The following is a 15106-nucleotide window of genomic DNA, read 5'->3' as shown; positions in this document are numbered from 1 at the left end:
TAAGAGTGAAGTAGATCGAGTTTGGCCGAACTACTATAAGGTCAAAAATAGTATAAAGTTTGTATACCTAGTCGCCTAGTATGAGAAGTCGAGCTGCTAAGCCGCCAAGCCGAGCTGGAGTAAGCTGAGGAGTCAAACTGATCGAGCTGAAGACACTGAGCTGAGTCGAGAAGAACCACTGCTGGAAGTAGGTTACATGCGATGCTGAGGGTGTGGAACAACACTCAGGTCGAGGTCTGAGTCGTAGGTCGACGCGCAGATTAGCTTCCTGCGCGTGGTCTGGGCTTAGGTTGTGAATGACTAGGCTATGTGGTTGTGGGTCGTACGCTTCTGGGTTGTGCCGAAGCGGGTCGCAAACATGAATCGTAGATCCTTCTCCTTCACCTGAATCTCGTTGACTTTCTCTATTCCTCACATATCTGTTTTTTGGCAACCGTTTCTTCTCGCAATTTCTTCTACGAACGACGATGGTGACACTTCCTTTGAACTGCTACAACCAGTACACATTGATACGGTGCCTTAACGTATATTCAAAATTATAACTATTTCTAGGTTCCATATTCAAAATTATACGGTGCCTTAACCAGTACACATTGATACTGTGCCTTAATGTGCATTATTCCTCCCATTGTTTGTCTAGTTGTCTACAATTACCAATATCACAATGTACCCCTCCACTACCCCTCCACTATCATGCTCAAGGGTTGCATTATTCCTCCATATTTATCAGTAGGTCATGTCCTTCATGTTATACCACAAAAAATGTTATTTCAAATCCTGATACATCTTAGTACCACCTAAATATATAGCAAACGAGAAGTTATGTGCTTCGATTAATATCTCCCTTTTTAGCTCTTCCACCGCTGGCACACATAGACAATCTTAGCATAACAATCCACTGTCAAATGATTTAGGGAAACTGCGAGTTGGTTCTACCATTAGTTGATCTAAAGTCAAGACATTTCTATACGGTTGACGACAACATTGCATTAAAGATCATAGAACCTACATAAAATAGTTGTATTTATCTTCGGTAGAAAGTGTTAGTTTATTTAATCTTGTATTAACTGTAATTCATTTCATTTACTATTTGTATTTCAAATTATGTTAGTTGTAGTTATTAGCGGTTAAGGGTAGTTATTCTGTCTACATATGTATTGTGTAACAAGTTGAATAATGAGTAAGTTGGTTTGGTTCCTCTCTTAGTTGTATGAGTGTTCTCTAACAATTGGTATCAGAGCTTGGTTACATGCCAAAGATCATGCCGAGAAATAATAACAACACTGGAGAGAGAGGAGAGTCGTCGAAGTTTGCAACAAAGGAAGGTCTGGTAACACTCCAATACCCGACGTTATCGAAAACCAACTACTCAGCATGGGCTATGAAGATGAAGGTCTATTTGCGTGCTCAAGGGGTGTGGGACGCAATCGAATCAACCGAGTCTCTTGATAGTCTTGATGAAAGGAAGGATCAAATGGCCTTAGCAGCTATCTATCAAGCAATCCCTGAGGAGATGTTGTTTTTGTTAGCAGAGAAAGAGACAGCAAAAGAAGCATGGCAGACGTTAAAAACTATTCATGTCGGTGCTGAACGTGTAAAGGAGGCAAAGATCCAAACTCTGAAGATTGAGTTTGAAATTATGAATATGAAGGAGTCCGAGACTATTGATGATTATGCAGCAAGGTTGACAGAAGTTGTTAATAAAATACGTACTTTTGGAGACAAGTTTGAAGAGGCATACTTGGTGAAAAAATTCCTCCGCTCAGTACCTCCTAAGTTTCTTCATATCGCATCGGCAATAGAGCAATTTGCCGATTTAAAGGTGATGACCATGGAGGAAGTCATCGGCCGTCTTAAAGCATACGAGGAACGGATCGGTGGCAACAAAGAGAATGCTGAGCATGTCTTATTGACTCAAGGAGAATGGAAAGAAAAAGAACGTAGCGACAATGGAGGCCATAGCCGAGGGCGAGGTCGCAGTGGTCGCTGGAGAGGGAGAGGTCATGGTCGTGGAAACGACTCGTTTCATGAGAAGAAGACTGACAAGAGCAAGGTAAGATGCTACAATTGTCAAGGCCTAGGCCACTATGCCTCAGAATGTCGGAAGGTGAGGTGTTATAATTGTCAAAAGATTGGCCATTATGCATCTGACTGTAGATCGAAGAAATGGGAGGATCAGGCGCACTTGGCTGAGACGCAAAGTGATGAGGATGAGTCAGCCTTACTTACAACACAAGTTTGTGAAGTCCGAACTCTCGATTCACCAGAGTTGACAGAGATGGCTCTTTATGAAGAGAAGGTTGTCCCGGAAGAAATTGAGAAGAAAAGCATATATGGGAGCCAACAATCATATGACTGGTTGTCGAAGTTGGTTATCGGAATTGAACGAGTCAGTGACCGGCACGGTGAAGTTCGGAGATGGATCACTTGTAGAGATAAAAGGACGTGGAGATGTGAAGGCTGCGTCTGTGAAAATAATAGAGAAGATGATTGATGAGGAGAAAATCGATGGCTCTGTGAAGATTGAATCGGAGAAAAAAACAGAGAAGCGAGAAGAGAAGAAGAGCGATGGTGAGAAAATCGTTGGCACTGTGAAGTTTGAATCCGAGGAGAAGAGTGATGGCGTTATGGCGGAGGTCCAGAATGTGGCAACGGAGGTAGCGAAAGCAAAGGAGATAAAAGAGAAGGACTGTGACGATGAGAAGAAGGAGTAGGAGGACGAAAACACTGGTTGTGCTATTGAAAAACAGGTCGCTGGAGAAACGAAAGCAGAGAAGGAGAAGGAGAAGGAGGCCATTGTTTCCGACAGTGCAATTGAAGTAGCACAGGTAATTAAACCTGTTGAGGAAAAGCTATTGGCCGGACAAGTAGAACAGGTAATTAAAACTGTCAATGAAAAGCAGTTGCCCATTGGAAGGAAGACAGAGAAGAAGGAAGGCGGAGATAATGGCGACAGCTTTCATCCTGTGAAGCGGAGTATATTGTGGCAACGTCAGATGCTTGTCAAGGAATATGGTTAGGACGTTTACTGAAAGAATTAATTTGAAGAATGTAAGAATGTGAATATCGAAATACAAGATTAAGGGGATGATTTGTTAGTTTATTTAATCTTGTATTAACTGTAATTCATTTCATTTACTGTTTGTATTTCAAATTATGTTAGTTAAGGGTTGTTATTAACGATTAAGGGTAGTTATTAGCGGTTAAGGATAGTTATTCTGTGTATATATGTATTGTGTAACAAGTTGAATAACGATTAAGTTGGTTTGGTTCCTCTCTTAGTTGTAGGTTTGGTTCCTCTCTTAGTTGTATGAGTGTTCTCTAACAGAAAGAAGTCTCACACACAACACATTTGGTTTGAAGGCTGCTCAGATCGGACCAAACCCATGATGCTTTCTTCTTCTTCCTCTGGTTCTAATGGTCAATGGAAATACAATGTGTTCTTGAGCTTCAGAGGGGAAGACACCCGCGGCCGCTTCACAGACCATCTCTACAAAGCCTTAATACACAAAGGAATCTCCACCTTCAGAGACGAAGACGAGATCGAAGAAGGCACAGACATTTCTTCCGATCTCTCCGCCGCCATTGAAGCGTCCAGAATCGCGCTCGTTGTGGTTTCAGAAAACTACGGTTCGTCAAGGTGGTGCCTTGAGGAGCTGGATAAGATCTTTGAGTGCCACCAAAGGCTTGGGATGCTGGTGTTGCCAATCTTTTATAAAGTGGATCCTTCTCATGTTCGGAAGCAGACAGGAACATTTGCAGAAGCTTTTGCTAAACATGAACTCAGATTTGGAGAACATAACCCGAAGATCCACAAATGGAGGCACCTTCTTACACACTTCGCCAACCTCAAAGCTTGGCTTTCCCAACCTTGGTAACAAAATCAATTTCTTCCCCCTTTTTTTTCTTCTTGGTAACAAGATCAAGATTTGGAGAACATAAGCGAGTTCAAAAAAAAATTATATGATAGTATTATTTCGAGTTGGTCCAAAAGATATTTTAATCCAACTCAACGGGTGCTCACCCCTATTTTATATGATAGTATCATTTTATTTTTTAATAATAAATGGGATGGAAAGATTTGAATCAAGATGTGAAGATAGGTAATACATGTCAATTATCGTTAGACTATATTCACTTATTGATAGCCATAATTACTAATCAATGTATATTGTGATTAACTATAACATTACTTATTTACTTAGTGCTTCATTCTCTTGGGCTTAGGACCCATGAATCAGAAGTTATCGAAGAAATCACGACGGTTCTATGAAAGAGAATCAAACCGACCTTAAAAGTCACTCAAGAACACCAACTAGTCGGAATCAATTCTAAACTAACCAAACTTTCTTCTCTTTTGAACCCGAACTCAGATGAAGATGTGATCTGGGTAGGAATTCATGGAATGGGTGGCATTGGTAAGACGACATTAGCTAGGGTTTGTTACAAGCGAATTCGCGACAAATTTGAAGCTCATTGCTTTATCTCGGATGTCCAAGAGAACTTTGAAACCACTGGTCTTCCATATTTACAAAGTCAACTCCTTTCAAGGATGTTTTCAATTGAAAACAACAACAAAGATGTTGAAGAAGGTATTGCTACGATAAACCAAGCTGTTTGTCGAAAAAAGATTCTTCTTGTCTTAGATAACTTGACTTGTTCAAACCAAATCATGGGATTGATTCCAAACAAAGACTCTTTTGAAAATGGCAGTAAAATCATCATCACAGCAAAAAATGTAGATTTACTTTCAAACGAGTTCGATGTGAAAAAAATGTTCAAAATAGTAGAACTTACGAACGAGGAAGCCCCTTCAACTCCTTAATTTGAGTGCTTGTCCAAAACAAGATTGCTTAGAACACTCCAAGAACATTGTCAAGATTGTGGGAGGCCACCCTCTTGCACTCAAATTATTGGGATCATCTCTAAGAAACAAAGATTTGAGTGTGTGGGAGTATGTGATAGAAGAGCTAAAAGAAGTGTCTTAAAGTGAGTTAGGATGGGTTGGATGAGTGGGAGAAAGAGATATTTCTAGACATTGCTTGCTTCTTCAAGGGGAAGAGAAAAGAGCTTGGAGAAGAGATTCTACATGATTGTGGTTTCCATGCCAAAACAAGGGTTGAACGTCTCATTCAAAAATCTCTCTTAATTCTTTCGTATGATAATAAATTGATGATGCATGATTTATTGCAAGAAATGGGTCACAAAATTATTCGTCATACCTATTCAAGATCGACTATGGCGCTAGAAGGATTTTAAAAGCATGGTAAGATATATTGTCGGTCTGTTTAGAGTGACTTTTTAAATTCTTAAAAACATTGAAAATTTCATTAACTCTATTTGGTATTATGTGAATTTAGGTTAGAGAAGCATCGATCGAAAGCATATTGTTCAAGTCGAGAAGAAACGTTGTGGAGTTTCCAATTTTGCTCCCAAGAATGCACCAACTAAAGCTGCTTAATTTTCAAAATGTGATGCTCAAAAATGAGTTGGAATATTGCATTCCAAGTGAGTTGAGATATTTGAAGTGGAAAGGATATCCCTCGTAGATTTTGCTATTGAATTCGGAAGAATACAAGCTGATTGTGCTTCACATGTGCCACAGCAATTTGAAGCAATTTTGGCATGGAGAAAAGGTAATAATCCCATACTATATGTATTATTATTGTGAGATCCATATCTATTGAAAGAAAATGAAACACCCTTTATTAGGGTGTGGAAACCTCTCAATAGCAGACGCGTTTTAAAAACCTTGAGAGAAAATCTGAAAGAAAAATTCTAAAGATGACAATATCTACTAGCGGTGGACTTGGACCATTAGAAATGATATTAGAGTTAGACACTGAGCGATGTTCCACCAAGGAGGTTGTTCTCCGAAGGGGGTAGACACGAGGCAATGTACCAGTAAGAATGTTGGGTCCATGGGAGTCCCACATTGATTGGAGAAAGGAACGAGGGCCAGCGATAACGCTTGGCCCTGAAGGGGGAGGATTGTGAGATCCTACATCGGTTGGGGAGGAGAACGAAACACGATTTATAAAGGTGTAAAAACCTCTCACTAACTGATGCATTTTAAAAAAATTTTAAAGAAAAAACCTAAAAGAACAATATCTACTAACTGTGGACTTGAGTCATTACAATACATAAATGTTTAGTTAAATTGATATCAATTTTACTCTTTGACAGCATTTGGAGGAGCTGAAGTATATCAAACTCAATCTTTCACAGAAGTTGTCCAAAACTCCAAACTTTGAAACTATTCCAAATCTCATAACATTGGAGCTTGAAGGTTTCACAAATTTGGTCAGTATTCATCCAACAATTTTCACCGCAAAAAAACTCACTTTTTTTAGTTTGAAAGATTGCATCAACCTCACACATTTTCCAACGAAAATTAACATCAAGGCTCTTCAAGTTTTGATTCTCTCTAGGTGTTCAAAGCTGAAGAAGATCCCAGAATTTTCAGGCAACACAAATAGATTATTGGAACTCTATTTGGATGGCACCTCCATATCAAGCTTACCTTCATCAATAGCAAGCTTGGATCATCTAAGAGTGTTGAGCTTAACCAATTGCAAAAATCTTATCAACATTTCAAACGCGTTGGATAAGATGACATCTCTCAAAAGCTTAAATCTTTGGGGATGTTCAAAGCTTGGAAATAGAAAACGAAAGTGGGGCGACACCGTAACGGCAGAGCTTGACGTGAGACAAACCGTACAAAGAACGGACGACGGAGACAATATCTTTAGAAACATTTTTCTTTGGTTATGCAAAGCTCCAACGAGTGGCATTTTTCGGATTCCATCACTGGCTGGTTTGTACTCTCTTACAAGCCTAAATTTGAGTGATTGTAAGCTTGAGGAAGTCCCGGAAGGGATCGAGTGTTTGGTGTCGTTGGTGAATCTGAATTTGTCTCGAAATAATTTCTCTCGTCTTCCAATGAGCATTTCTCGACTCCATAACTTGAAAAGATTGAACGTAAACGAGTGCGAAAAGCTTCTTCATTTCCCAGAGCTACTACCAAGGATCTTAAGGTTGATGTCAAAGGGCTGCATTTCATTGAAAGATTTTCTAGACACTTCAAAAGTTAACCATTCATATTTCATGGTAGAAGTGAATCTTCTAAACTGCTACAAATTGGCTGACAACAAAGGGTTCCATAAAATGATAAATTCTTGGATGCGAAAGACGTTTTTACTCAAAGGAACATTTGACATCATGGTTCCCGGGAGAGAGATTCCAGATTGGTTTACATCGACAAAAATGGGATCTTCGATATGCATCAAGTGGGATCATGACGTGCCAAACGCCAACATGCTTCGCTTTGCGGTCTGCGTTGTTTGTGGATCAAGCAACAAAAACGACAACGTNTAACGGAGATTTAATTAGATACTAACTGACAGCAATCTAAACAAATACGTGATCTTTAACCGCTGTTAAAGGGAGGAAGAAGTTAGACCACATTTGGATGCTCGCTTTGCCTCGAAATAACAGTATAATAAGAATGATTCCCCACTGTAAAGAGATTGAGTTTCGATTCTCGCTCCAATTTAGTTATATTCAATCTGTTACCCTAAATGTCGAACTAAAAAAGTGTGGAGTAGATTTGATAAATATGAAACAACAGGATGATTTCATAAATCGGTTTGCTTCGTACGTGATGTTTACGAAGAAGATGAAGTCAGAGTTGAAGTATTGATGACCCATTAGCTTCAACTTTTGAGTTCATAATACATTATTTACCGGAAGATCTCAGGTTCAAACCTTTGTTCCTAATTAATATTGATTTTCACATTTACGAGTTGTTTGGGTTGTATAAATGCTATGGAGCCTGATACTTATTTATAGCTTATAAAGCTATATTTAGTAAAGCTATATATAGTAAAGCTATATATGGTAAAGCTATATCCGGTAAAGTTATATATGGTAAATAGCTATATATAGTAGATGGCTAAATCTGGTAAAGCTATATATAGTAAACTATATCATATATATATATCTGGTCCGGTAGAGCTTTGAAAATGTACTTTTCTATTCTCTGTACTCTCTCTTGTTGTACATACCTGAAGTCATCAATACAAAATCCTTTTAGCTAGAGTTCTCCTTGCAACTTCCTCTATCTCATTCTTTGTGTTCATCTAGATGGAGCATGTGCGTTGTTGTGCGATCCTAACAACTGGTATCAGAGCTAACGACTGATATCGATCCTAACAAGGTTTATGTTGGCATAAACTATTAACTCGACCCTTTTTAGACACAGTTAAATTGCACCCACACGAATGATAAATAATTGTGAAATGTCTTGATTTACTTTCTATTAGCACAATTCAATTTTCGAGACTTAAAAACTTGAACCATGAGTAAAAAACGAAAGTGAAATCAAATAAAGATAAAAGTAAAATAAAATAAAAGATGAAAATCCGATTTGCTTTGGGTATCCATGGGCTTTACTTTGGAGTCTAGGAAGCTTGGGCAGAGCCTATGAATTTTCTTTAGGGTCTAGAAAGTTTGGGCAGAGCCTATACTACTACCTGACTCGAGTACAGTACTTTTCTATTCTTAGAGCCTATACTGACTGGGGTGCATTACTTTTCTATTCTATTCTTAGAGCCTATATTGCTGCGTGACTAGAGTGCAGTACTTTTCTATTCTTAGACTTGGGTAGCTTGCTTTACCTTAGACGTATGTAATTGGATTACTTTTCTATTCTTAGACTTAGGTAGCTTGCTCTACCTTAAAGAGGTATGTAATTGGAGTACTTTTCTATTCTTAGACTTAGGTAGCTTGCTCTACTTTGGACGTATGTGATTGGAGTACTTTTTTCTTCTTAGACTTCGATAGTTTGCTCTATCTTAGAGGTATGTAATTGGTTTCCTTAGTTGTCGTAAAACTCTCTATATGGTGGGGATAGCGTGATGTGTGCTAGTTTGTTCTCATCATCATGAGACGTTAGCTCTTGTTGGCTTTTTGGCCCTTGATCTCACTTTAATTAATTTCAATCAATTAATTGATTGGTGTTTTGATGATAACAAATCTACTTTTATTTATTAACTATTTTCAGTATTTTGAACTGTACACAGTATAAGGTTGGGAATAACGATTTCAACGACTTTTCAATTACTCAAATCAGAGCTAAAACGAAGAAATTACAATCGAGACAACATACCCGATATGATGATGTAACAGCAAAATCAAAATGATGGACAAATCAAAATATATCAAAGTATGACATTTATAATTTTGGAAGAGTAACAAATGTATACCGTGAACAAATCAACATATATCTCTTGCTAAAGTACTACTCGCGTACTTGTGAAGGAGATGTCCATCATATAATCATATTATACTACTCGGGTACTGTGGACAAATGTATTTTGATTTGTCCAACATACCGAACGCTCCGATATCGCTTTGCTAAAGTTCTACTCGCGTACTTGTGAAGGAGATGTCGAGAGGGGAAAGACAAAGAGACAAAGAATCCTGAAAAACCTTTTTTCTATTACACTGTAGATAAGGAGACAATTTCTCTTGCTCTTTTGCTCTTCTTGCTACTTACCATGGAAAACAAACTTATTTATAAGTTTTCTAAACATTAAATATGGCTATTCCATCAAACCCACTATTTCCTAACATAAATCTTCGCCTTTTCCTTTGGGACTGAATTTCAAAACCCACTAAAATTAATTAGAAAATAGAAACTACCCTCATCATTTAAATTTATTTCAACAAAACTCTCCCATAAACTTAAATGCTATATTAAATGATTCCACCTGCGCCATTTTCGTTTTCTCGAGCTCAGTCGTGGTTTCTTCAAGCGGCAAACTAAGCTTGTTCTTTTCTGACGAGACTTCATTTGGAGCTTCTCAAGAACAGCCCATTTGAGATACCAACTCCTCATTTCTCCCATTCTCAGCCATGCTCGACTCAGACGTCATTGCTTCGTTCAGTTTACTTAACTTCCTTCGCAAGTCCACAACGACATTTCCCACTTCCTTCTTTGCTTCCTCCATTTTGGCTTTATCACGAGTGAGTTTCTCAATTGTGTGTCGTAAATTCACTGCCTCCTGTTGGACCCGATTCAGGTTCACGTCGAGTGAGTCTCTCTGTTGAGTTAGCATCTCTATATCTTTCTCCTCCCTCACTAGCTCGTCCACTAGAGCATCAATCTCCATTAACAAGTCATTTTCTTTCTTCACACCTTCTTCAACTTTCTTCACAAGTTTAGAGATTATCTTCTCAGTCTCTTCCTTCTTCTGTTTGAGAAGAAGGAACTCTTACTCACTTCTTCTATTTGAGATAGAAGGAACTCTTACTCACTTCTTCTGTTTCAGATAGAAGGAACTCTTACTCACTTCTTCTGAAAACTCTTACTCACTTCTTCTGTTTTGTTTCAGATAGAAGGAACTCTTACTCACTTCTTCTGTTTCAGATAGAAGGAACTCTTACTCACTTCTTCTGTTTCAGATAGAAGGAACTCTTACTCAGCCACTTCCTTCTCTAACCTTTCAATTCTCATTCCTATGTCTTTCTTTTCTTCTTCCATTTTCTCTTCCACTCTCATCCTCTTTCTTCTTTCTTCCTTAAATTGCCTTTCCCGCCATTGGAACTCTCTCTCTTTGAGCTCGGGCTCTCTGTTATCCGGTTGTTCATCATTCTTCGATTTTCTCGTCTCCGCTATCAAGATTTCGCCAAATTCGTTGCGTATCACCTCATTTTCAATAGTTTCCACCGTCTCACGACTATCACCATCGTCTTTTGCGCCGCTAGTGTTTTTTTTTTTTTTTCAGCTCTTCATTTTGGGTCATCAAGAGAATGCCTCCGTTTGTTGCGTCATCCAAGCTTAGATTGATAGTTTCTTCCACCTTTTCCTCGGCTCGACAATCTCTTGCAAAATGACCCATTCTGCCACAATTGTAACATTTTTTGGAGTTACAATTATTCCCATAGTGGTCATATTTTTGACATTTATAACACTGGATATTGGAATAATATCCTTGACCGTGTCCTTGATTGCGTCATCTTCCACGCCAATTTGCTTCGCTCGACTGTCTCTTCTCTTTATAATTTTCTTCATTTGTGCTGTCTTGACCACCTCAACCATTCCTGCGACTTCCTCGACCTCTTACTTGAATATTTTGAGAGTAGAGTACCTTTTCATCTTTTATTGATGCCTTGGTCTGAAGCGCTTGATCGAGTGTCTCCTCCTTCTTTTTATTACATTTCTCATGTGCCTCGAAAGAACCAGCAAGCTCATCGATCGTGAACTTCGCTAGGTCCTTTGACTCTTCTATTGCACATACAACATTCTCGAAGTTGTCGGTTAACAACCTCAATATCTTCTCCACAACCCGTGTCTCGGGTAACATTTCTCTGTTTCAATTTAATTGATTTATCACGGTCTGTACGCGTGTGATGTAGTCAGATACATTTTCTGACTCCATCTTCATGCTCTTCAACTGGCCACGCAGAGTTTAGAGATGCACTTGCTTGACTCAGTTGGTTCCTTTGAACACCTTTTCTAAAGTGTCTCACGCTTTCACGCTTCTTTTGAAGTAGTTGCCCTGGCAATCTTCTCAAAGCCTTACTCGTCAACAGCCCGGAGCAGCATGTATAATGCTGCCTTATCCTTTGATCGTAATTCTTTTAGCGTCTTGTTTTGCGCCGCCGTATAACCCGTGGTATCCTTCGGTTCTTCGAAACTTCTTCGACCACCTCCCATACATCTTGAGAACCGAGAAGAGCTTTCAATTGGATGCTCCAATTCTCGTAGTTCGTACTTGTTAATCGCGGTAGCGACATTTGACCCATCATATTCGCCATCGGCTCTAATACTAATTTGTTAAACTAACACTCACAAATCTGTGAAGTAATCTCACACTCACTAACAATCGAACGCTTCGATGCCGCTTTGCTAAAGTACTACTCGCTTACTTATGAAGGAGATGTCGAGAGTGGAGAGACAAGGAGACACAGAATTCTGAAAAACCTTTTTTCTATTACACTGTAGTTAAGTGACAATTTTTGTTGCTCTTTTGTTCTTGCTCTTTACGGTCCAAAACAAACATATTTATAAGTTTTCTCAACACTAAATATGGTTATCCCATCAAACCCACTCTTTCCTAACATAAATCTTGGCTTTTTATTTTTCAATGATTTGGTCTTTTAGTGAATTTCAAAACCCACTCAAATTAATCACTAAAATTAACTAGAAAATAGAAACTAACCCTTAGTCATTTAAGTTTATTCCAATAATTAGAGCCTTGTTAGCTCCTAGATGCATTGAGTCCGAAATGATGTCGACGATAAAATCGACATCTAAATCACAAGTCGACCAACTTACTTTGATAGAAGAGAAAAAGTGAGATCCCACATCGGTTGAAAAGGGGAACAAAACATTTTTTATAAAGATGTGAAAACCTCTCCCTATCAGATGTGTTTTAAAAATGCTGAGGGAAAACCCAAAAGAGAAAGTCGAAGAAGACAATATCTACTAGCAGTGGGCTTGGGACGTTACAAATGATATCAGAGCAAGACACCGAGCGATTTGCCAGCGATAAGGATGTGGAAACCTCTCCCTAGTAGATTAGAAGATCTTGTATTCAAACTTTTGTAATGTCATTATCTCCCGTGATTAATATTGATTTTCACATTTATAATTGCTTGGGCAGTATAAATTGGAGCTTCTATCCTCACTCTATTTCATGTATAGTAGGATTATATTGGCATGAACTATTAACTCGGCCCTTTTTAGATACATTTAGACTGCACCGACATGAATGATACATAATTGTGAAACGACTTGATTTACATTCCAACTAATAGAAGTGTCACGACCTGACTTTTGAGGTTTTGAAAATTGAACCGTGACTAAAAAGATGAAAGTGAAATCAAATAAGATAAAAGTAAAATAAAACAAAGAATGAAAACCAAATAAATTTTAAATCAAAATAAAGGAAACAACATCAAAGTTAATCATCAAAATTAAATACCAAATCTAATCCAATTACAAGAAAGTAAATGATTACAAAAGGAAAAAACGATTTTGAGATACAATAGCTAAGTAAAATACAAAAACTCAAACACAAATACATATTGACGCTCCTTAACGATCCTCTCTATGACCGCACAACTCTTAAACGCTCCTCCACCTTAGCCGGTAGCCCGCGAACATCTAGAAAAGAAAGTGGAAAGGGGTGAGACCCTCATTGCATCTTTAACCTAGTAGGTATCCATGTGCTTTAATTTGTGTTCTAGGAAGTTTGGGTCTAGTCTATAATATTACCTGAGTTGAGTTCCAAGCGTTACTTTAGTTTCTCATAGATACACTTTAGGTATGGAGGAAGTAGTTCACCAATTTCTAGTGTCGCAGGTCTTTTGGGTGACAAATCTCATCTCGAGTGAATACTTTTTTGTTTTTAGACTTAGGTAGCTTGCTCTACCTAAGCAGTATGTAACCCGTTTCCTCAGTGAGGCGCTACCTCGTAGTGTTCAATGTTCATAGACTATAACATATATTTGAGTAATTTTAAAGCATATTATTTTTATGTTATAAATTCTTAAATAAATTTGTTGATATTAGGAATTTATATATATATATATATATATATATTATAATTGGTGGATAGAAAATTAGTTTTAATACATTTGAAACCATAGATTTAAAAATTTTGTTATACAACTTCTAATGTGTTTATTATCTACCTTTCAACATTATTATATCACAATTTACATTTTTTTTTATGATAATAAAAATATTTTTATTTTTCTTATTTTTCTTATTTTAGTTTCTTTTAAACTAATCATTTTTATTGGTTTTTAATTTCATGATCCATCTTTATATTTTCTTTAGTTTCGGGATAATAAAGTGGTATTTAGTTTTGGGACGTTACAATTTCACTTGTTGTGGTGGAAGAATTTGTTTTTTTTTTAATTATAATTATTTGCAAATTTTAATATTTTTTCTAAAATTTATCAAATAATTATGAAGTATGGATAAATAAATTTTTTTAACAACTTCAGAATCCATAAAAGTTAATTGGGCAACTCTGGTCCAAAAGAATCCCTCAACCTAACGCAACCTGACCATAAACACCCGACCTTGACATTACTTGAGTTATATAGTTAGAAATACTAGAGTTATAATTAGAAAGACTTGGTGAAAAAATGAGTCTCTCAAAGGGTCTTAGCCTTTGAGTTATAGCTAGAACGACTTTGTGAAATAATAAGAGATTCGACCATGGGAGGAAATATAGTAAAAAGATTAATAACTCGTCCAAACTTTCTCGGTCTGGTTGGTGTGGTTACAAGGTCACTTATTGGTAGTCAGTTCGGACTTGAGTCGACCCAGATTCGCGCACTTGACGCGTGTCGGCCAGAGGTTGGGGATGCATTTCTCTAGTAAAAAATCACCACATGTCGCTCTCTGGCTTGGGTGATGTGTGGCGGTGGTTTTCCCTCTCGTGCTTGTTTACAATTTTCAAGAATAAATTAGTTGTGTGTTCAAACCATTTTCTTCGTAACTTTACGCCCACAACTTAGATCGACTTGATTTCTTCATCAAAGTCGTAGAGTTTCTATTCACCTACGTTGAAGTATTGTTTTTCTTTATTTTTTTCTTGAATACATAATGAATTAAAGTCATTCAAAGATATTAAAAAATTCACGTTTTCTGTTCTTGGCCAGTTCACCCGAACTCCGATTAAACTCCGATTTCCGTCCAGAATTCCTTCAAGAAACCTATGTGAATCCTATTTTAGTTACATACCTAATAAATTTCAAATCTATCACTCAAGAAACTTCCCAGATCTCGGTAAAATAGAAACGAGAAGGCCATAACTTTACCTTGTTCGTTCTCAGATTTTCTTGCCGGAATGGATGAATCCACCACCCAAACTCTTCCTCAAGCACCGAAAGAAGTCCTGATTAGAAGTTTCTTGCCTACTCCTCAAATAGGAGTGCCTACCCCTCAACTATCTTGAGCATAATTTTCTTCTTCATCGACTTGAGCTTCGGTCTCTCGGAGCTCTCGGCCTATAATAAAACTTCATGACCTAATTATTATGCATATTTTTTAATCTTAAGAAGGAAAGCAAGAGTCATTGAT

General features: G+C 37.7%; 2 protein-coding genes across 2 annotated transcripts; both read left to right on the top strand.

Moving 5' to 3' along the window:
- Positions 1-1261: 1261 nt before the first annotated feature.
- LOC111796783 lies at positions 1262-3020 on the top strand. The gene is made up of 3 exons (XM_023679541.1): positions 1262-2405; positions 2482-2657; positions 2751-3020. The coding sequence occupies exons 1-3, from the start codon at positions 1262-1264 to the stop codon at positions 3018-3020; spliced, it is 1590 nt and encodes a 529-aa protein (XP_023535309.1).
- Positions 3021-3345: 325 nt separating this feature from the next.
- On the top strand, positions 3346-7377 carry LOC111796782 (TMV resistance protein N-like). Its single transcript, XM_023679539.1, has 2 exons — positions 3346-3874; positions 6432-7377. The coding sequence occupies exons 1-2, from the start codon at positions 3387-3389 to the stop codon at positions 7375-7377; spliced, it is 1434 nt and encodes a 477-aa protein (XP_023535307.1). The 5' UTR covers positions 3346-3386.
- Positions 7378-15106: the final 7729 nt, after the last annotated feature.

This window comes from Cucurbita pepo, chromosome LG06 (genome assembly GCF_002806865.2).
Source record: "Cucurbita pepo subsp. pepo cultivar mu-cu-16 chromosome LG06, ASM280686v2, whole genome shotgun sequence".
NCBI classification, from domain to species: Eukaryota; Viridiplantae; Streptophyta; class Magnoliopsida; order Cucurbitales; family Cucurbitaceae; genus Cucurbita; species Cucurbita pepo.
The sequence above is the reverse complement of the archived record's forward strand: the minus strand, read 5'-3'. Positions and strand labels throughout refer to the sequence as shown.

Bases quoted from the DNA above. Each gene is read 5' to 3' on its own strand.
- LOC111796783 (XM_023679541.1), top strand. From the start codon at position 1,262: ATGCCGAGAAATAATAACAACACTGGAGAGAGAGGAGAGTCGTCGAAG. The intron at 2,406-2,481 runs GTGAAGTTCGGA...TGAAAATAATAG, and splicing joins ACGAGTCAGTGACCGGCACG to AGAAGATGATTGATGAGGAG. The intron at 2,658-2,750 runs GTAGCGAAAGCA...ATTGAAAAACAG, and splicing joins TCCAGAATGTGGCAACGGAG to GTCGCTGGAGAAACGAAAGC.